Here is a 23,076-nt window from a genome sequence, read left to right as displayed (position 1 = left end):
TGTGTGGCAGACCCCCAGATTGATAGATCTCACCCTCCGTTGCCGGACTCTCAGCCGTCCGCATGGCCAAGGCTTTTGTGCACTGCAGTGGAAATGGGGGCTCATTGACTCCTGGCGACAGATGCATCCACAGGGGCAGGATAACTCCTTCTTCTCTAGCCTACATGGAGTCAACATCCATCTTGATACATTCCTCTTCACCCCAGACTTCTATAGTTTAGTGTATTCAACTGAATACTTAGCACATACAATCTCGGACCACAACCCTATACTTTCGCATTTGAAATGGGCCCAACCCAGACCTTCTATTCCCACCAGGCAGCTAAAACCTGAGTCACTGGAGGACCAAGTGTTTCGGGAAACGATTCAGGATAGAATAACCCAGTACTTTGGTGACAAAGCTGACATAGCCTCTTCTCCCCAAGTGGAGTGGGATGCCTTTAAAGCAGTGGTGTGCAGCCATTGTATAGCGGAACCAAAAGAGATCAGGAATACCTTGTTGGGGGGAAGTAATGACTGCAAAACAATACCTAAAAGACGTGGAGACCCATAGACTTGGGCACCCAGAATTGCAACGCTGCTGTCGAGAAGGAAAAGGCTTTCGACAGCTTGGTGTGGCACTACCTGTATGAGGTGATGTTACATAGGGGACTCGGCAGGAACTTCCTGGCATGGACAAGATTGCTTTATAAAGATCTGGCTGCTAATGTCCGCATGGGGAGGGTCATTTCTGCAGGATACCCAGTGGGTCGGGAAACCAGGCAGGGCTGTCCTCTGTCCCCCCTGCGTTTTGCGTTAGTTATGAAGCTTTTTGCCAGCTATGCGAAAACAGGGAACAGCTCCCGGGGGCTACACATTGGGGGCTTTATAGATTTCTGTATACCGAACTCCAAGCAAAGATGAGAGATAAATGTATAGATTTTCGCATTCAGAGTTCCAATGGACATGATGAGAGGAAATTGAAACAAAGGCATCACAGTGCAGGATTCTGAAGTCATGAGAATATATGCAAACGACCTTCAAATATATATACAGAAATGTAAACTTTTGCTGCTGTGAAAGCTAATCAGAACTTTTGTGATTCAGTCTTCAAGCACCAGCCATGGAAATTAGACTTTACACTTCAAAGATAGGCACAACTTAAAGGCATGTTTAGCATGCTCAAAAAGATGGCTGCACTAATTACAGTTATACTAAGGCGAAAATGTTAAATCTCCCAAAGGAAATCCCACTGGTGAGTTCTACTCCAACTTTAGGAGTTTTTCTAGAAACTGGAGGATTTTCCGTGTCCACCCTGTTCAAAATAAAAATAAGAGATTGGGTGGAAAAATGTTATTGCACAGGTCTTACAATCCCGGGGAATAGACAGCAGAGCAAGACATAGGGCCTCATTTAGATTATGGCAGCCAGCACAATGTCCATAGGGGAGCAATGATATTTACCTCCACCACCCTGGCCGAACTACCATCCACCATGTTTATAGATCATTATTTCATATTTATAGAAGAGCTGCCACCGTCACGGCTCCTCTGAAGGCACTGAAAGTTTGCTGAGCGGCCCAATATTTCAGGCAGCCATTCAGCAGACTTTTTTGTTTTTCAAAAACAAACCCCCAGAGTATGTTCTTTAAAAACAAAAACGGGAATGATTCTGGTAACCTGGAGGTTTTCTCCCAGGATGTTTAGGTAATTGTTTATCTTTTTCTGTTTGGAACATCCATTATTTCTGTGGCAGTCCCAAACTGAAAAAGTACATCAGATGGTCTGCTCTAAGTAGATCGGAAAGTTTGATGCACCTACAATAGCCCCAACTCTGTCCGGTCATCAGTGTAGGGTTTATGGTGCTGCAGACAGTAAGGGTACTGCCGTCAGAAACATGACAGTCCACCCAACTCTAAATATAGCAGATGGATCGTCTGCTTGATGGTCAGGGTAGTGTGCCATGTTTGTGGTGAAGTATCACGCAAGCCAAACTAGATCAGACCCATAGTCTGGCAAGCTCATGCAATAGTACTAACCATGAGGTTCCATAGACCTGTCATGTTTAATAAATACAGGTAACACCAATCTTAGAGGCTCTGATCTCAGACAATGGAAGCGGTAATGTTGTAAAAGAAAGCTTTTCGACTCCTCGTCAGGGGCAGTAAGGGCTATATAGATATAATAACAATTGCAAAAATAAAGCTTTATCAAAATTGATAAGGAAATGCCTCCATGCAAGGTATGAATTAGCAGTCGCAACAAGGTTAAAACTCCAGTAATGGGTATATAGATGAATTTTCACTCAAGTTGCTTTACATATCTTTTGGACTTGTGATAAGTTTGCCTCCAACTATTAGCTTATCAGTTTATGAAATGAAAAACAAAATAGCTAGTAAATGCAACCCTTTCAGTTTGAATAAATGAAGACAATTACTTTATTCAAAAGTTTGTCCTGTTTATGGAACACCACTACATTTGTCTTGATAAGCCAGATTTTCCTTATAGGAAATCTATATTTGACCCCAAATATAAACGTATCATTTTAAACAAGTTCTAACATGTACAACTGGCACTCATGAACGTATTCTGCTTTAGATGCCCATCGGATTTCCACCACCATTATTCCAGACATAATCACATCATGAACGCTCACAGTATGTCATGAATGCACACCATTGAGACAGGGCGTGGTCCCATGATGCTAGGGATGCCCACAATATTCTAAGACTGATCATCATTTGCTGGACCCATTATTATACCAAGTATTGATGAACATTTGTTCCAAGAATGCCTACTACAAGCCAATGTGACAGACGTGGACATCACCAGCACCATAATGGCAGAGATGCCACAATATTCCAAGGACTGCCAACATTAAGCCGATGCCACCAGTTTGCCGAAATGGGCTCCATCATGTCAGTCCACTTCGCAGTATCTCCAAAATGGCCACCATTAGGCCTGGTGTGGACTCATAACTCCAGAGATGCCTACAAAATGTAAACAGTGGTTGGCATGCTAAAGATGGCCTTCACCATGCCTACGATTGCTGCAATATTGCAACAATCTGTACTTCAGGGGGTGAATCTGTGATGTTAGAGATGGCACCATATGCTGAATTGCCACCAGATGACTTCAGATCCTAGGGACATGGGGTCTCCAGGAAGGGGTTTCGTCAGCATTGAGAAGGACACTACACCATCCACATGCACAGTATCTCGAATTCATATGCAGCTCTACATGCAGAGACAGACACATGTCCACTGTACACTTCACACCATAGGCTTCTTCCACCTAAAGAATCAGGATCTGTGTTTTATTTTACTTACCATCTCAAAAGCTTCTTCACACTCCCAGTCTAATTCCTGCTGACGTGCACATGCATAACTGACTGAGGTGTCCATCTAGGCCCAAGGGCTAAGGCCTTTCACAGCAGGCCCTTGCACTCACTCTTACACGCCAGGAGCTGGGCATACACCCTAAGTTCGGACTTTCTGGTGGGGCTGTGCCCCAATGTGCTTATGGGTAGACTACCACTAGTCCCTACCCACGAATATGTGATGTTACAACGCCACATATTACCACGCATGACATTACAATGCAAGTTGTTTCTATGACTTGCGCTAGACGGCTCGCTGGATTTAGGAATAGTATAAATTACTATTCCTACTGCAGTTAGCGCAACAGCAGGGAATGTGTTGGATTTATTATACAACACATTCCCTGGTGTTGCGCGTCACCTAGCGCAAGTCGTAGAAATTACTTGCGTTGTAAAGCCACGCGTGGTAACAACCTGCAGGGTAACAACAGCGTTCTAAACGCTGTTTCCCCTACCCACATAGGAAGGATTACAAAATGTGTCACACCAGTCTTGCAAACCATCACCTCTGTAACAGTGTCCAACGATAGATTTTTCCTATCCCTGTTAGCATTGTTTTGATAGTTTAATTCAATGGCATTCGATGTGCGGGTACAGAACTGAAGGAGACAAATACTGAGACTTAGGTTTATTTTGGAAAGCTGTACCTCTAAATCCAAGAACAAACGAGCCATAGAATTTCATAAGCCCTCTACCCCTCTTATGTTACATTTATCTTGATGTCTTTATAAAAGAATAATTTTGTGACGTGTGACAACTACTCCGTTGGTGAGATACAGAGTCAGGGAATCCGCGTTCTAATTTACCTGCCCTTAAGAAGGAATTAGTAAATGAAGAAGCAATAAACTGTGCATGCCTAGCAAAAGTTGACTTAAGACTAGTGTAGTGATACTGAGATTGGTTCCAATTTTTTGGAGAACGAGTTAGACCTGCACAAGGTAGATGTGACTTATTTTGAAGATCCGTCAATGAAAAGCAATGAAAACCATGTGAGCCTCACATTAAAAGTCTCTGGGCTAGGTTCTAGCCAAAATGAGTTTTGTATTTTATCCTAACTGTACTTTGTTCTTGAGGAAAGACGCAAGATACAGAAAGATGACACACTAACTGCATGTTTCTTTCCTCAGCTTGCTTGAACACATTGTTTCTGGATGGCTCTGGGCCTCTTGCCTCCCTGGCTGTCTGCGACAAGACCTCCATTCTCTGCGCCAGCTTCAACACAGGAATCCACTCCCTCCACTTGGAGAATGCAAAAGGACCTGAGCTCCGCCACATAGCCAAATTCTAAAGAGCAAAGTTTGTATACCTTGGCAAAAAACATGGGAGGCCACCATTTCTTCGGTCCATCATTACTGTGAACTGCTGGGTGAAAGTCCAGAAAGTTGAGTAGGCCTCAGACGTAGTGGTAGCCAAATCGTCTTGTGAGCCATATCATATACTCGCTACTCAATTCTTGACCACTTGGGTGTATCACTGAGAGCAGTGTATATAACAGTGACAATGGACCACTAAGGCTCCAGTGAGTCGCACATCTACAGTTTGGAAAGGTTCTGGTACCCTTTTTTTTTCCTTTTTAAAGAGTTTTATATAGCGCGAAATAGACCCGAGACATCGGGTATCAGAGCGCTTTACATGAGCACCAGTTTCCTTACAGACGGACACATTCATTTTTGTTAGGCTCTGGAAGATTAAGTGATTTGCCCAGAATCACAGAATGTTGAGCGTTGTTGCCGAGACTCGAACACAGTTCCCTAGCTTCGAAGTCGACAGCTCTAACTGCAATGCTACATCTTCTTCCCCCCTCAGTACTCCGAAGTTCTAGGTGTCCAGTCCTTTCCTGTCTGGGCCCCACATTTCACTGTGAAAGCAAATCAAAGGACTGGAATCAGAGGGCATATTTTTTGCACTTGACTTGTTCGAATTACCATTGTTTCCGTTTTTTAAGTATGATTTTTACGATTTTTTAGATGAACAGGATTGTGTAAATCGTTGGATTTTGTAAATGTTATGTTATGTTATAAATTTTGTAGAGCGCTCAGCTGCCACAGCGAAGTGGCGTCCCGGCGCTATGTAGAAAAATAACACAACCAGATAGAAAGACCAGATAAGCGAGGGGACAGAATTAAAGTGATGGGAACAAAAAGGTCTTGATAGCTCTTCTAAAAGACAATAGATCCGGTAAGGCACGAATGTCAACGGGCAGGGTGTTCCACAGACTTGCTGCCAGGACGCCAAAGGAGCGTCCACCAATTCTGGTTTTCCTGAAGCGGGGGACCAAGGCCAGGAATTGACCCGTTGAACGTAGAACTCTAGAAGGAGTATAGTAGGAGATTGCCTGTGCGAGAATGGGGGGGGAAGAAGCCTTTAAGATCTTAAAAACCAGGCACAGGGCTTTGAACTTAATCCTCTGTCCGACGGGCAGCCAATGTAGGTCATAGATGGTACGTCTGGCAGAACAGAATTTAGGCAAGCCTACCAACATTCTGGCAGCCGCGTTTTGCACGCGCTGGAGGCGTGTCAGTTCAGCTTGGTTAACGCCCAGAAGAAGCGAGCTGGCGTAGTCCAATCTAGAGAGCATTGTAGCTTGGACAATGAGTTGCCTTGTAGGAGCATCAAAAAATTTAAAAATGGGTCTAAGGCTCTGAAGGACACCAAAACAGGTGCCGGCCACTTTTTTTGTGTGGGGGATGAAGGTCAGGTTGGAATCGAGCCAAACCCCGAGGTTCTTTGCTTCTGTCACAGGGATAGGGGCTTGACCTAGCTCCGGTGGCCACCAGCGGTCTCCCCAGAGATGAGCCTGCTTGCCCAGAACTAAGACCTCTGTCTTCGCCGCATTAAGTTGGAGACAGTTCTCCGTCATCCAACTTGCCACCTCCTTGAGTAAATGTGTTTTTAAGTGGACAGTCCTGGCAAATCCTTCCAGGATTCAAATACAGTTAAAGGGACAGTACCAACATGTTTCAGCAGGACTGTTCCATAGTACAGCACCAACAATACTTATTAGCACTGTTATATTGTTACTAGAACAGCAATTGTACTCTCCACAGCACTGGGCTTTGATCTCTAGAATGCCTCTAAAGTTGGTAGATGGGCTGTACCAGTACACCAGAGGTCTCCTCAGTTAAAGCAACAGTACTGGAATGCAATATATGTATATTTAGTGATACACTGGTAGCACTGCTTAATAACACTATAATATGGTTTAGGAGACAATACTTGAAATCTCACCGCAACTGTAATATTGCTAAAGGGATAGCGCACATACTCTTCGTAGCACTATGACTTGAGTAAAGGGACAGTACTTGAAATTTCAACACAACTGTAACATTGCTAAGGGGTGGCACATATACTTTTCGTAGCACTATGACTTGAGTACAGAGACTGTACTTGATCTCTTAGTAGTTATATAGTGTGAGTAATTGGACTGTGCTCGTATGCCGCAGACCGTAATACTGTTAAAGTAACAATACTGAAACCCATTAAGTCTGTAATGTGGCTAAAGCAGCAGTAATAGCATTAAACATGACTGTAATCTAGCTAAAAAGGCATCAATAACTAATGTGGTTAAAGGGACAGCACTGGTCCATTCCTTCAGACTGTCAAAATGTATTTCTGATGGTAGAGCACTAAACTGTCAACAGCAGATCTGTAATATGAATGAAGATGAAGTCATGAAACTCAACGGTCTATGACATAGCTGAGGGGACATTAGTAGCACTTTTATTGGGATAGGATTGTGATCAAAAGTCCAGTACTGAAACCCTTTGCAGAATTGTAATGGTTTGACTTGGACAATAATACATCTCTGTTGTGTTTTGAGGAACAGTACTTCATCTCAGTAGGATTGGAACTTGGTCAAAGGAGCATTTGTGCAAATCTCAGTGGGACTGGATTATATGATTGATGAACAGGATCAGACCTCCTGGACAGGAACAAAACAAACCCCTGTGTACACCTGAGCACTTTTCAGATGGATTACAGAACTTTCAGCTGAACTGCACTTGGATTAGTCAGCAGGACTGCATGCACTTCTCCTAAAGAGAAAAGGTCAAACATCTCTGTAGGCCTGCGGTACCTATCGATGGACAGATTGAGCACTTTCCAAATGTAATGCTCTAGTGACAGCTACCACTTTATTACAAGACTTCGTGCTCAGCAAGATTTTGCACGGTCCAAAGGTTCTAGAGTGACACCCATTGTGAGTCCCCTGACCCCTTCAGAGATAGCAGTGGCATGCAGCCACTGAGACACTGAAAGGAATTACACTGCCACTTCTGCACAAGACTGACCTCCTCCTAAAATGGAGTCTGTACAATATCTCTTCAGGTCATCAGTTACTGTGAGACTTAGCACCAATGTTTTGCACTTATGGCCACCGTGAAGATAAAACATTTGGAATTTTATGAGCCTTTGGCACTTATAATAAGTTAGAGAATAGACAGAATCGAGACAATTGAGAAAGATGAAGGCTGCCATGAGTTTACTTTCAGTTCTTCAAGATGGAAGACAGCAGAAATATAAAATGACTGAATTTATTGGGGGGGGGGCAGGGGGGGTTATTTTGTAATGTGGGTCATGCAGTGCGGAACAACATGTTGGGTAGAACTTCCTCCAAGCGAGATGTAGAGCCTCCCGTTTTATATTTCTATATTTATTTATTAGAGTTGGGGCATATACCATCATGCCAGTGGTTCATTCTGTTTCATCAACGATAGTACTACTGATTTTCTTAATTAAACTATAAACAGGACGTTTGCATTTCTAGCACCCAGGCAAGGAGAGCAACATCTGCCTACATATCTGTATTGTCGCCTAGGCCATTTTGTCCTTCTTCTATTTCCCATAGTGGCTCATTGTGGTGGGAATTAAATGGCCGAAACGTGTCAGGGAAGTCATTGCAAGCATAGGTGTATTTGACTTCATAGGCTAGAAATATGCAGAACCAAAAAAGAAAAACAGCAAGTGTTACAAATGCCCTGTTTTTAAATCCCTTTACCTTTTATGTATCATATCCCCCTTGATTATGGTTGCCATATCTACTTGCTGTGTATGTCATATGTCTTGGCTTCCAGACCAAGCATGAGTGAGTTCTGGAGGTTCCTTTTACACAGAATGACATGAACACAGGAAAAAAAGTTGAACTTGTTTTGAACAAGCAGGCCAGACGTATATTTTCTACAAAAAAAGCTTGAGTAAGTTGTTGTTAAAAATTAGGCTCCTGATTATAGGTTTAGCAGAGCAGTGCTTCTGGGTGGTACACCGCTATCAGTGCTTAATGTAAGGCTGTGGGGGACTCAAGCCCTAAATTTTGGGGACCAGCACTTTTTTGTTCATTTACGGAAAGGAAGAGAGGGAAAACATACAAAGGGTAAAGATGGAGGAAGAGAAAGACGGAAAAACTATCACAAGGGGTGAAAGCAGAAACCTGCAAGAGTGAGATAAAGAGTCAGAGAGTGTCTGGGGATGGATTAAAGAGGCATGAGGTGGATTCAGAACTGCTCAGCCCTGGTATTCAGCGTACTCCTTTAATGGTTCCAACCGCTGTCTTCTGAGCAGAGCAGCGTTGGGCTCCGGCACTCATTCTTTTACAAAAGTACGCACTGACCAATATGCCCAATTACAGCAAGCTTGGAATTCTAGCACCCAGATTTCCTGAGTGCAGGAACACTGGACCCTATTTTCCCTTTCAGAAAATCTGGCCGGTATAATCTGGTTGCAAGTACAGCCCGCTCTCGGACCCCTGTTCAGCCCAGTACCATGATACGGATGACTATGGAATGCACACCCCTGCCATTAGACTCTTCTGTGCCCTGATGCCCTCCCCACACCCACGATTCACCTCGCCAACCCCGCTCCTTCCATTAACCCTGCCTTTCAGCAAGTGGTAAATGAAAGTCTATATGACTGGAGCATGGGGACTCCATATGATCATTTAAATGTTATTTCCTATTCTAGAGACAAATATTCGTGCTAGCTGGACTTCTGTGCAGAGATAGAGGCCACCCAATTACCATCCCCATATGTATTTCCATCCACCTTGTAATCGGCGGGTTTGACCATCTGGTGGTTCTAGTGAGGCAGAGAAGGGTTGGCAAGTTTAGAACTGGCACAAGGGCAGTTTCTGAAGGGAAGACAGGCTATAGGACTCTGGGGATAAACGTAGACTGTTATTTTTACAAGCTCCCCCACCCCATGTAAAATTAAAGTAGACCATCCACTTGAAAAATGTTTGTGATGAAGTGAAATACATTTTGTTTTTATAATGTATAAGATTATATCATTTTGGTGAAAGAGCTAAGTCTTCCGTGGGCGCTCTGCCACTATACCCACACAGACATCGCCTGGTGTTGTTTTAGTTTGCACTTGAGCCATACAAAAACTTCAGTCTCAGAAGGTAGCTAATTCATGCTCACTAAGTTAGCACACCGTTCAGGGAATTATCCAAGGCAGACCTGATCTAACATTTCAGATTTCCAAAGACCCTTCATTATGTCAGTTGTATAAATAGCCAGGCGATGTTTTGTTGCTATTTTGACAAGATATGTTTTTTATCTTTAATGAAATAATTGTGTTTGTAGCTAATAAAAATAAACCAGGCAAAAGGCCTCATTAAATGAAATGTTACAAATAGATTCACAGTTTTCAATTAAATTATGGAATTGCTTAACTAGTGACAGTCTCAAAATTGTCTGCTTTTGCATACAGACAGCAAACATGCTTGTGTCAGAAGGTGAGTGAGGTTGTGTTGTGTGCTTTAGTCTTGCCTTGGGTATGTGGCAGGAGGTGAGTGGGGTCGTGTCAGGAAGTGAGTGGGGTTGTGTTGTGCCCATGTCAGTGGATTGTATCAGGAGGTGAGTGGGGTTTTGTTGTGTGATTGTTTCTGGGGGTTGTGTCAGGAGGTGGGCAGGACTGTATGATTCTCTCGCCTCAGGGTTGTTTGAAGTAGGGAACAGGACTGTGTTCTATGCTTTAATCTCGCCTGGGAGTGAGTGGGGTTGTGTTGTGTGATTCTCGTCTGGGTTTTGTGGTGGCAGGTAAGTGGGTTTGTGTTGTATGCTTGTCTCGTCTGGGGTTCTGCTGTGTACTTGTCTGTGGTTATGCCAGGAAGTGAGATGTGTTGTGTGCTTGTCTCTTCTGGGGGTTGTTATGATGTGAGTGGGGTTGTGTTGTGTGCTTGGCTTGGCTCATCTGGGGGTTGTGTCATGAGGTGAGTGGGGTTGTGCTGTGTGCTTGTCTTATCTGGGATTTGCCAGGAGGTGAGTGAGGTTGTGTGCTCGTCTCTTCTGGAGGTTGTATTATGAGGTAGGTGGGGTAGTGTTGAGGTTGTCTGATCTGAAGGTTGTGTCAGGAGATGAGTAGGGTTGTGTTATGAGGTGAGAGGGGTGTCCCTATGAGTTTTGTGAACCTAGCACCCTCCACCACCCCTTTACTAATCACAAACCCCCACCTACTGCTATGAACTCCAAAAACCTGAAAAACTATATACTTTTTAGACCCTTCCCTCTTCTATCCCTCCACTATTCCTTTTCAATCCAAATAACAGACTAACATGTCCACCATTAAATTAATTTCATATTTCCCTAGACTAATTCACCACTAATCCTTTTTTGGTTTCAGAGTAGCGTGCTACTCGCTGAAAGCGCTTAAACACCTTATCCGGGATAGCTAGCACTATATAAATGCCAACATTTTCCTGCTTCTATCCCTCCACTATCCTTCTTAATTCAAATAACAGACTAACTTATCCACTGCTCAAATTAATTTCATATTTCACTTTACTAATTCACCACCAATCCTACTCGCCGAAAAAGCACTTAGATGCCTCATCATTGGTAGTAAGAGCTATATAAATGCAATACAATACTTTCAGGAAACAAGGCAAGGTATTTGTGTGACCATCAGGTGTGTAGCTTCAAGGGGGGGTGTTTGAGGTGTTATACTTCCCTAATAAATGTATTTTGTAATAAATAGTTGGGTATAGGTGCTTTTAGTCGGGTATTTCTCCAGGAATTTTTATACACACACAGACAAATACGCCCACACAGTCTTTCCCTCTTTATGCTTGGAAAGACTTCAAAAAGTTTGGTTATTTCACAAAATAATGTGCATTCTCTCACTTAGTACCCCCACCAATCCTCATGCCTCTCCCTTTCCGCCGCTCCTTAAGTCCCTCTTGTGCACCCTGCTTGTGGCATAATGTATTTTAACAATATATGCCAGTGTGATTGTTGGGAATTCTTAAGCCCACCACCACCTCCAAATTTTATTTACCAAGCTATGCCCCTGGTGACCATGCCCATAAACATTTCAAAGGAACAACTAAAGCAAATCCAGTACAAAAGCAAACACTTGCTTTGCATAACCACAGTTGCATACAGTTATACAGTTAAAGAGAAGCATGAAAAAAACATCTTTTCAGAGAAAAGAACATAGCAAAATAATAGGAGGAGCAAATGAAGATTGCAAACCAGTGAGCACACACATCAAGAGAACAGTGGACGCATAAATGGTAACGGGTGCAACATCCCAAGCATTTCCAACTAAGCCAGAGGTTGATGCAGCTCTGCACCAATGCAAACCCATTTCGAGCAGAAACACTATTTTAACAAACCCACAACCGAATGATCATCAGACTAGCAACTTTACTGGCACACAAATACATGTAAGAGATAAGGCAGAGGAAAACTGACAGGAACATAAGGATTTTATGCATGAAAATACTGCAACTGATTGAGAGTTTGGTGGAGAGGGTAGTCCGTTGCAACAGCGACAAAGTAGCCTCTCCACCAAACTCACGGTCTTCCCAAATGAAAGTCTGTCGGCAACAGAGCCTACTCCGGCTCCGTTGCCGACACACTCCTCCGACGGCCTGACGAGGAAACTCCCATGGTGTGGGGATCATTAGAATTTATTTTTTCTAAAACAAACTCCAGCTTTCGGAGTTTGTTTTTGAAAAAAATATATATATTTTTTTTGAAGCTTGTAAAGCGCACGGCTACCCCCGACGGGGGTGTCCCGGCGCTATAGATTGCAGACTCAGAAAGGAGATACCATTTAAGAACAGGTGAACAACCATGTTTTCAGTTTGCTCCGGAACAGTGATTCAGAGGAAATAAACCTAAGGTCTAATGGGAGACTGTTCCAGAGTTTAGCTGTCATTACACCAAACGCTCTGCCACCCACTCTGGAACGGCGAAAGCGAGGGACAACCAGGAGACGCAAGTTATTCGACCTCAAGGATCTGACCGACTGGGATAGTATGAGTCTCTTTCTCAAGTATCCCGGGCCCAACCCATTGAGGGCCCGAAAAGCAAGAGTCAGAACCTTGAACTGAATGCGACTGGCAATAGGAAGCCAATGTAGCTTCTTACGATAGGATGCGACAGAGTGGCGATAAGGAATATTGCCGATCAATCCTGCCGCCGCATTTTGTATAATCTGCATACGTTCAATTTGGTACAAGGGGGCACCGGCATAGAGACTATTAGCATTATCCAGGTGTGAGGTGATCAGGGCATGGATGATTGTTCTACGGGCATCCAAGGGCAGGTACGGAAAGATCTTTCTAATCATACGCAGTTTCCCGAAGCAAGCTGCCGTGACCTTATTAATTTGAGCTTTACAAGATAAAGCATTATCAAATTGAAAGCCCAGATTACGTACGGTTTGGACTGGAATGGGGGGAGGATTGAGCATAGTCGGCCACCACAACATGGCAGGTAGCGTAGATTTCTGATTAAAAAATAAGACCTCAGTCTTATCAGTATTAAGTCTGAGATGATTAGAGGTCATCCAAGAACATATATTGCTAAGACAATGGCGAAAGCTGACAAAATTAGTGTCAGAGTGATCTCTAAAAGAAAACACAAGCTGAGTATCATCAGCATAAGAGACCACTCTGACCCCCCCCAAGATTCCACCACCTTCGCCAGAGGAGCAAGATACACATTAAAAAACAGGGGGCTCAGAGCAGAGCCCTGAGGAACACCACAAAGTAGAGGTTTGCCCTCTGATTCAAAAGGTCTAAGAAAGACCTTCTGGGTCCGTCCTTTGAGAAAGGAGCCAATCCAAGTCAAAACCGCACCTCCCATTCCAGTCTGACCCAGACGATCCAATAGTATCTCGTGAGATACCGTGTCGAAAGCGGCGGATATGTCGAGGAGGACCAACATGGCCTCCTCGCCCCTATCCACACACTCCCGGATCGTCTCTGATACCTCTAGAAGAGCGGTCTCTGTACTAAAACCCGTTCTAAATCCTGACTGCGAATCATGTAACAATTGGTTGGCTTCTAGATAATCCGCCAGTTGTTTCTGAACAGCTTTTTCCAGTATTTTAGCCGGTTTGGGAAGGAGAGAAATGGGACGGTAATTACTAAATTGCCCCGGATCAGCGTCCACTTTCTTCAGAATGGGCACTAGCATTGCCTCCTTCCAAAACGTCGGAAATTGGCCCGTGCACAGCGAAGTGTTCCAAATTGAAAGGAGAGGGTGGATCAACAGAGGTGCCAGATTAGCAGGATCTAAAGGGGAGCCAGATTTGCACTGGGCAAACAGACTCACTGCAGTCTCAATAGTAAGCTCTTTGAAGGACAACAAAGACACTTTCTCAGGATCCCTGTCACTGGAAATAGGGGGGGCCATACCAGGAGAAAAAGAAGAAGTAATATTGGTAATTTTATCTTGAAAGTATTCCGACAATCCATTACATAAAGCCTGGCTAGAGGTACTCTGAGGTACCATGGCCGGGGAGTTAACAAAATCCTTAACAATACTAAAAAGGGTTTTGGAAGAATTCTCTGCGTTCTTAATTTGTTGGGCGTAGAAATCTCTCATGGTAGACCGTTTTAGTTTATGAAAAAATTTTTGAGCCGTTTTGTAGATAATTTTAGACTCAGAATCATAGGTTTGCCGCCATTTGCGTTCTAACTTTTTACAGCGGCTCTTTTCCTCACGCAGCGCAGGAGAGAACCAAGGAGCAGATGGCCGGGATCTGGCGGAAGTAATAGGTTGTAAAGGGGCAATAGCATCAATGGCACGCAGAAGGGAGGAATTAAAATTGACCACTCTTTCATCAAGATCATTAGAGGGTCTGGTTGGTAAGAAAATAAAGAATCCAAAGCAGCACAGGTAACTTTGTGCCATTTTCTCCCGTACTCCCTGCCAAGAGCTACAGGACTGGGTAATGGAGGGAGAGTTATGTCGAAAGGCAGAAAAAAATGATCTGACCATGTAAGGGGGAGAGAGGGATGCACTGTGATCCCAGGGTGATTTGAAAACATTAGATCAAGAGTATGGCCCGCTATGTGAGTCGGGCCCTGAACTAGTTGAGTTAAGGTCAGACCCTGCAGAGTTTCTAATAGGTGGGTAGCCTGAGTGCATAAAGGATTTTCAACATGGAGATTAAAATCGCCAAGCACTATAAAGGGCGTATGTTTAAGAGAAAGATCCGCTATCAAGTGCAGTAGTAGTATTAATGAGGAGGCTGAAGCATTGGGCGGGTTGTATACCAAGATGCCAGCCAGAATCACCGAAGCTGAATCTAAGATGGTAAAATACATGGCTTCAATAAGCCCGATTTTCGTGAGTTTCCTGATCGTCAAATTAAAATGTGATTTCAAAATGATAGCCAAACCTCCCCCTGTTTTTGCACCAACTAGATTAATTCCCATCAAATGATAGCCTGGTGGAGTAGCTAGGTTAATATCAGGTTTAGATGTGTCCTTTATCCATGTCTCAGTGAGAAACAGGATATCCCAGGCATGAGAAGAGAGAGACATCCAAATCTCGCTAGCGTGGCGAGGGAGAGAACGACAATTAACCAAGCCCGCCTTCAGTGTCGAAGGGTGATTAGGGCGCCTGGCCAGATTCGAAAGATGAGAGGCCCATTTTCCCCATGAGTTTAGAGTGTAGTCACAATGAGGACATTTAAAAGGGTGCCCCTCGAGGTTACAAGGGCAACAGTGGGTGGCCGGCACACACGTACCTAATCTCAACTGTAGCAGCTGACTTCTAGACCATTTAATAAGGCTGACATCGGAGCAACCGGCAGGGGGACTGGCACTGGGCGCGGGCCAGGCGCGGACGGGCGCAGACGGGCTTGCCTTTGGCGCACCATCGGCGCGCCCGCTGCGCAGACGGGAAGTCCATTTATTTTTATACATAGAGAGGAGGGTGGGAGGCATCCAAGAGCTGGACCGCTACCCTGCCTTCCCCTAAGATGGCGTCTATCCCTCTGACTCCCGGCGTCAGCGCCTCAATCGGCTGCGCCGGTGGGGAATCAAGTGCGGGGAACCCTGGAGCGACGTTAGTCTCGCGTACCAGGATCAACACGGATGGTAAATAAAGAAGCACAATCTAAAATATATAAAGTTATTAAAACAGTATTACCAGCCAAAGTGCACGGAATAACAGAGGGAAAGTATAAAGAGCCCCCGGCTTCCGCCTCAGGGGAAAGTGAGCATTAATCTGAAAACTCTGTAAAGGTTTGACGGGTAGCCATCCTGTTTTATGGAGCTATTCATCAAACCTTTACAACATTGAAAGAACCGCTGTTACAGCAGTACCTTTCAATATTAAAAGAGTTGTCTGCAGGGCTGGTGGATACCTCGGGCGGAGGTCCCTCAGGATGGCATGGTCAATGTCCTCTATCCCAAAGAAGTACCCTCAATCCACCAAAGTCTAAATCAGACCCTCTGTCTATAAGGTCTCACAGTGTCTGTAAAGATTGCGGCTTACCACGAAATTTAACAGTACCTTGGTATAACTGGTTTTGCCCCATTTCACACTTGAAAAAAACATGTTGCAAGCCATATCAACCAAGATGCAGCTGCTGTGTGCAATATGAGTCGCTAGGTACACAATTGTCCTATTGCAATCATCTGTCTGCAAAGCATTTTGATATGTCACAGATGCACTGAAACCACATGTGACATGATACCTCAGCTTCCCCCAGACACCACTACATATATGAGATGCAAATAGGGACTTTTGTAACATTATTAATTTCCTTCTTACTGCAAAGTCCTTCAGTTGTACACACTACAGCATCAAAATGTTTATCATCTGCCCCTTCACTCAAACAATAAGAGTAGACCACCTACAACATACAGTTGGTATGTGATACACACTATCACATACTTCATTTGCTTTTCACTTCCTGACATGATGCTGCCATTCTTGTTTTCCACTGGCCTGCCTCACGGCCATTACTCTGGGCCCTCACTCGTCTCCTGTGGTGCTTTGCCCTTAACGTAAATACTTCCTACTTTTGAGTCATTGGTGTATGTGTCTTGCCCGTATCCACTATTCTTCTGAAACTCTGTGACTTAGGAATATCATTGTACCCATTGACCACATTTGCATTGTCTACCTCATGCATAACTAGACTCTAGATGCAGTCTATTACTCACCTACCCTTAATTGACAAGATAGTCAAAAAAGCTGGCTCTGTTGAACTCCAAGATCACATCAATGCTAGCCATCGCACAAATTGTTTTGTCCCTTCAGTGTGGCCAAGAATCTGAAACCTGAATAAAATGTCACAACTGTATGAAAGCCATCTCGGGATGGATGGCGTCTAACTGCCTGAGAAATAATTCTGAAAAAACAGATTATTTTTGTTAATAACATGAATATCTGGACACCGGACTGGTGGCCGAAAGAATTGGGAACACTTCCAGAACCGGCTGAGAAAGGGAAGAACCTGGGGGTGATTGTGGACAATAAACTCTCTTTTGGAGATCAAATAAGTGGGTTTGTCTCTTCATGTTTCTTTCTCCTCAGAATTCTGAGGAAAATAAAGTTCCTTTCTTTCGGATGTCAGACTGAGGATAGTGGTTACAGCACGTATTAAGCCACGCTTAGACTACTGTAATAGTCTCTACTTGAATATCCAAAAGAGAAATATGAACAAACTCCAATTAGTACAAAACGCAGCAACCAGGCTGCTGATGGGTACTCCTAGGTTTGTCTCAGTCAAAAGGGAACTAAGACATCTTCACTGGCTCCCAGTGAAACATCGGGCCCAATTTAAAGCCCTTTGCACAGTCTTGAAGGCATTAAAGGGAGGAGGTCCTGACTACCTAAAACAACAGTTTCAATGGTACGTCCCCCGAAGAACCTTGCGCTCTGAAGCAGCAAAACAAGTGATTGTTCCCTAAATCAAAAAAGCTAGCTGGGGTGGCAGGAGCTTTATTGCCTTCGCTGCCAGTCTGGCTTCAGATCATGCTGCAGCTCAGAAACGGCTCCTTTACAAATCATAGGTACTATTCTCCATGCCATAGATGTAATGACACCTGACTTCTGCTGTGCTTGACCTTTCAGTTGCCTTGGACACAGCTGAGCATCCCACCCTCTTCCGCACCCTGGAGCCTCACATGCAATTCAATGGCAGTGCCCTTCATTGGTTCTTCTCCTTCCTTTCCAACTGACACAAGTTTGTTCACTTGGGTATCCCCGGAGCAAAAACAATACCTCTCACCTGCGAAGTCCCCCACGGTTTCATATTGTCCCCTGTCACCTTCAACTTCTACATGGAACTCTTTGAGTCTCTAGTGACAAATAACAGCTTCAAATGCTCTCTAGTTTGCTGACAATACACATATCTACTTGACAGCCAATGCTTAAAACACTGCCTCCATCTCAACCAGGCCAGGATATCCAGAGCCTACTTGAAACTCCACTACACTAAGATACAACTCCTGTTATTTACTGAGAAGACACAGCAAGTAATAGTACAAAACTGGCTCAAAGCCATAAACCTTGACAGCTTTGAACCCCAACTTTTCAAGAAATGTCAAGTCCCTTGGATTCTCCCTGGACACCAACCTCTACCTCAAGCAACGTATTGCCAAAAAACAGAGGCCGCCTGGTACCATCTCTCTCCTCTAAAGAAAAGTGAAACCATCTCTTCCAGAAATCAGCATTCAGAACTGTTGTTTAAGCTTCTTATTCATGAATATGGATGGTGATAACACAATGCTTCATGACCTCCCAGAGTTCACATTGACCCCCCCTAAAGGAATCTTACATGCTGCCGCTCACTCATTCAGTGTCTGAAGAAATATGATCACATCACTCCATTATGATGCAAATCATTTGGCTCCCCTTGCCATTCTTCACTATCTTTAAACACAGCAGCATCATTATTAAGGCCATCACCACCATGCTTACCTTGAGGATAAGTCATCCTCTGTGGTGGCTCTCAGCACACCTACAGCTGGACACCATCAGATGACTGATTAAGAAGTGTAAAAATGAAAAGCAAGGCAGCAGGCCATTTCCATCTCTATCCCCAGAATCTGGAACAGCATTTCCATATTCATCAAGCCTGCCCCAACATTGCTTCAATTCAGGAACAAATTGAAGACATACTTCTTTAAAGAATACTACATCACAATGCAGTAATTATCTGGCTCTTGAACCCTTGTTCATTGCTATGCGTCTTTCAGAAGAGGTCAAAGGGATACCTACAGGCGAAGCAGAGGTGGAGACGTCACTCTAAGCCGATGATATCTTTCTCCTCCTTTCCCACCCAGACTCACTGGAGGCAGGCATGTGTATTATTTGCAGATTGTCCCATCTTTCCGGTTATAAAATAAACGGTACCAAATGTGAGGCCCACCCCCTATCTTGCGGAATCTCTTGGACCTGTCTCCACCCCCGTGACATGACATGGGTACCCAAGGAACTCCGATATCTTGGTATCTGGATAAACAGAGGCCTCTCGCGAATGGTGGAATCCAACTTCCTCCACCGCATGTTGTGCTACAAACTAGACTTTCTCAAGTGGCAACATCTAAACCACTCCCTCTGGGAATGAGTGCATATGATAAAAATGATGGTTGCACACAGGTACAATTATATTTCTGTATGCTGGCCCTGAGGCTTCCACATACCATTCTTCAGGTATAGAAGCAGACATTTGGTCCTACATCTGGAGTGGTCGACATCACAGGCTGCGAGCTGCCAAACTCTGGGCCAACATGACAGCAAGTGGACAGAGCATACCACATGTTATCCTATAGCCTTTCTTCTCTCTCAGCTGGCCTCTTCCTTTCATGATCCCACGACTGTGATGACATCTGTACCGATTGAACAGGGCCTCACGTGGCCTTTGTATGTCTCACAACCGTGCTACCTACTGTCCTCTCCTTCCCCCTGTTGAGGCAATCTTGTCCTCATCGTCAGGACCACGGCCTGGAGAGTGGCCTGCAAGCTATTGGACTTAGATGCCCTAAACACAGTGGAGTACTTGTATGGTACAATGCGGCTCTCCACATTGCTGGTAAACTGTTTTACTTGCTGCTTGGAATACGAAGGCAATATGTTACCTTCATCATCTTCTTCGTGAAGGCACACTTAAGCCATTCCCAGTCCTCACGGGGGAGTCTGTCCTTGCTCCAATGGACTACTGGAAACATCAGCAGATATTGCATTGTCTCCGGTCGGTGCTGGGCACCCTCCAGGTGGAACTATTATCTTCCCCAGTTCTGCAGTATTTACATCTCCGGAATGACTATAAGGATATGGTCACTGACCTTTATGAAATGCTTATTAAAGGTGCTCATTTGGGCCCTTCCCTTGCATTTACAGAACCAGGTGTCAAACCATCCTCGGCAAAGACCATCTCTGGATGACTGGGCAGACCTTCTGTCTCATGGTAGAGTTCTTTGGAAATCCCATCTGAAGTTCCTGTACCACACACAACTACTGACTCATAGTCACTGCTGGAGATGTGTGGCATAAGTCAGGGTTTGCCCAGACGTGGGTCTCTTGCTCACTTTGCCACTGGATTCAAGCTAGCCTGGCTGATGAAGGGTGTTACCCAGAACCCGGTCCCAGGATGCTTGTTTCTGGTTCAGGGAAGACCTGACTTGGCAGTTCGGGCTGGACTGTTCCCATGAGGCACAGGGTCAAGCCTGATTTGCATATAGCTGGTTCTGAACTGAGGTGGCGAAGTGAGCTGAAGAATGATAATGGATTCAACCCAGATCTGTGACTGGGGGTGAGTGTCTGAAAAGTTTCAGTGCGCCGTCCATCATCTCCTTGCGTTTGCTTTGTTCACCCTAAGTTGGCAGGGTATGCCCAGACGTGGGTCCCTGGCTCACTTTGCCACTGGATTCAAGCTAGCCTGGCTGATGAAGGGTATTACCCAGAAACCGGTCCCAGGATGCTTGTTTCCGGTTGAGGGAAGACCTGGCTTCGCAGTGTGAATTGAACTGTTCCCATGAGGCACAGGGTCAAGACTGAGTTGAAATAGCTGAGTCTGAACTGAGGTGGCGAAGTGAGCTGAAGAATGATGATGGATTCAACCCAGATCTGTGGCTGGGGTGGGTGTCTGAAAAGTTTCAGAGCTCCGTCCATCATCTCCTTGTGTTGGCATAAGTCTTGAACATCTACCACATTCTGTGGTGCTACCCAAGGCGGCAGTATGGGTGCACCTGTAACAACACCATCCTTCTTACATTCATCCCTCCGCACACTTGGCCTTCCTTCCTTATGTATTGGATGGCATAGATTTGGACGTTCATGCCCACTGCTATCTAGCCATAACGGCCGTAAAACTATGTGTTCTACGCTATTGGTATTGACCTACATGCCCCAAGCACCCGAATGGATCATAAAGTGGCAATCCTCAAACAGACTACATCTAAACTACATGACAAACTGAAGACCTTCGGGAGGGTCTGGGGTCCCTGCCTGAGTTAATCAACAGATCCAATACCAACCCCTTTACACCCACCATCATGCCACTACCCTCAAGGACATACCTCACTTTCCACCCCGCACCTACTGAACTGGAGACCCTTGGTGGGCCGCCTACCTGAGATACTGAGATTGAAGAAGCACCAATGTCTCTTAACCCTCTACCCACTCTGGCCTTACTCACCTGAGGTATCATAAACGAACAACTGCACGCCACTCACACCACATACTCCCCCTCAACCCTCCTGGACTCACATATCTGACCATACTTTCTCTGACACTGCTGTACGCTACATTCCCTACAAGCTGCTGAGTTGCACCCACAAGGTAATAATAGAACCAAGGGTGTCCTTCACAGACTCTCTCTCTCTGCAACACCACCAGTGAAGTAACTTATAGCTTTGATATCAATGTTGGGGTCAGGCAGGGTTGTGTTCTGGCCCCAGTTTTGTTTAATATTTTTATCAACGATGTTGACAGTTACCTGAGCTGCTAAACCTTGATGTGCCAGTTTGAGGGGGCCAAAAAACGGCAATCTTGCAATTTGCCGATGATGCTGTACTCCTGTCATACACACGTATAAACTCTTACAGGCATTCAAATTTTATTGCAATACATAAAGAAGTTCAAGATTAACATCACAAAAACAAAAAACATGATCTTAAAGAGCAATACTACGCTGAAGAGTTCCTTCAAAATCTATGGTATTCCTTTAGATTGTGTAGAACGTTAAGACTACCTTGGAGTGAGGTTTGACTCAAAGCTGACTTGGTCAGTCTCCTTATTAACAAGCATTTGCAATGCAATAGGTCTCGCATTAGGAAAGTTTGAAGTATTGGTATTGTAAATGACACATTTTTTATTTATGTGTTGGTTTTGAAAATAGCGAAATTAATAGCTTTGTCATTTACAATGCCAATAGTTTTAACTTTCGCAAACGTGACACCTATAGCATTTGTAATGCAATATGTGTTGTATTTACATGACTTAGATGTATTAATATTACAAATAACAATGGCTTTTATTTTTTTTAATAATTAATACTTAAATAAAAGTTATTGTAATTTATAATGGCAATAGCTTAAACTTTTGTAAATAACTTTTGGGAAGATTATGTTCAGTGTATTTTATTGTGATGATAAACCAAGAACAGAAGTGAAATACTAACATCTTTTTGTTACATTTGTAATAAATCGTGAAACATTGAGAGAACATATTAGAACCAGTTGTTGTTGAATGGTTGCACAGAGTTATGCTGTGGCGTTGAGTGGTGCTGAGTGATGCTGTGGCCTTCAGTGGTGCTGAGTGATGCTGTGGCATTCAGTGATGCTGTGGCATTCAGTGGTGCTGAGTGATGCTGTGGCATTCAGTGGTGCTGTGGCGTTGAGTGATGCTGTGGCGTTGAGTGATGCTGTGGCGTTGAGTGATGCTGTGGCATTGAGTAATGCTGGCGCGTTGAGTAATGCTGTGACGTTGAGTGATGCTGTCGCGTTGAATGATGCTGTGGCATTGAGGGATGCTGTGGTGTTGAGTGGTGCTGTGGCGTTGAGTGGTGCTGAGTGATGCTGTGGCGTTGAGTGATGCTGTGGCGTTGAAGGATGCTGTGCGATGAGTGGTGCTGTGGCGTTGAGTGGTGCTGTGGCATGGGGTGCTGTGGCATTCTGTGGCGCTGAGTGATTCTGTGGCGCTGAGTGATGCTGTGGCGTTGAGTGGTGCTGTGGCGTTGAGTGGTGCTGTGGCGTTGAGTGGTTCTGTGGTGTTGAGTGGTGTTGAGTGGTTCTGTGGCGTTGAGTGGTGCTGTGGTGTTGAGTGGTGCTCTGGCGTTGAGTGGTGCTGAGTGATGCTGTGGCATTGAGTGATGCTGTGGCGTTGTGGCGTTGAGTGATGCTGTGGCGTTGAGTGATGCTGTGGCGCTGAGTGATGCTGTGGCGTTGAGTAGTAGTGCTTGGATGGTGGATTTGGATGGTGGATTTTGAGGGTGGAGTTGGAGGGTAGAGTGGTGGGCGGGTAG

General features: G+C 44.6%; 1 protein-coding gene across 2 annotated transcripts in view; it reads left to right on the top strand.

The window, feature by feature from the left end:
• WDR31 (WD repeat domain 31) overlaps positions 1–9,989 on the top strand; it is a 169,956-nt gene extending 159,967 nt beyond the window's left edge. For both annotated transcript variants that reach the window (XM_078642128.1, XM_078642129.1), the window contains exon 10: positions 4,485–9,989. In XM_078642128.1, the coding sequence (XP_078498254.1) occupies positions 4,485–4,645 (161 nt within the window). In that variant the 3' untranslated portion in view covers positions 4,646–9,989. The remainder of the gene's footprint in view (positions 1–4,484) is intronic.
• Positions 9,990–23,076: the final 13,087 nt, after the last annotated feature.

Source organism: Lissotriton helveticus, chromosome 5_1 (genome assembly GCF_964261635.1).
Source record: "Lissotriton helveticus chromosome 5_1, aLisHel1.1, whole genome shotgun sequence".
NCBI lineage: Eukaryota > Metazoa > Chordata > Amphibia > Caudata > Salamandridae > Lissotriton > Lissotriton helveticus.
This window is presented reverse-complemented; position numbering and strand designations above follow the sequence as displayed.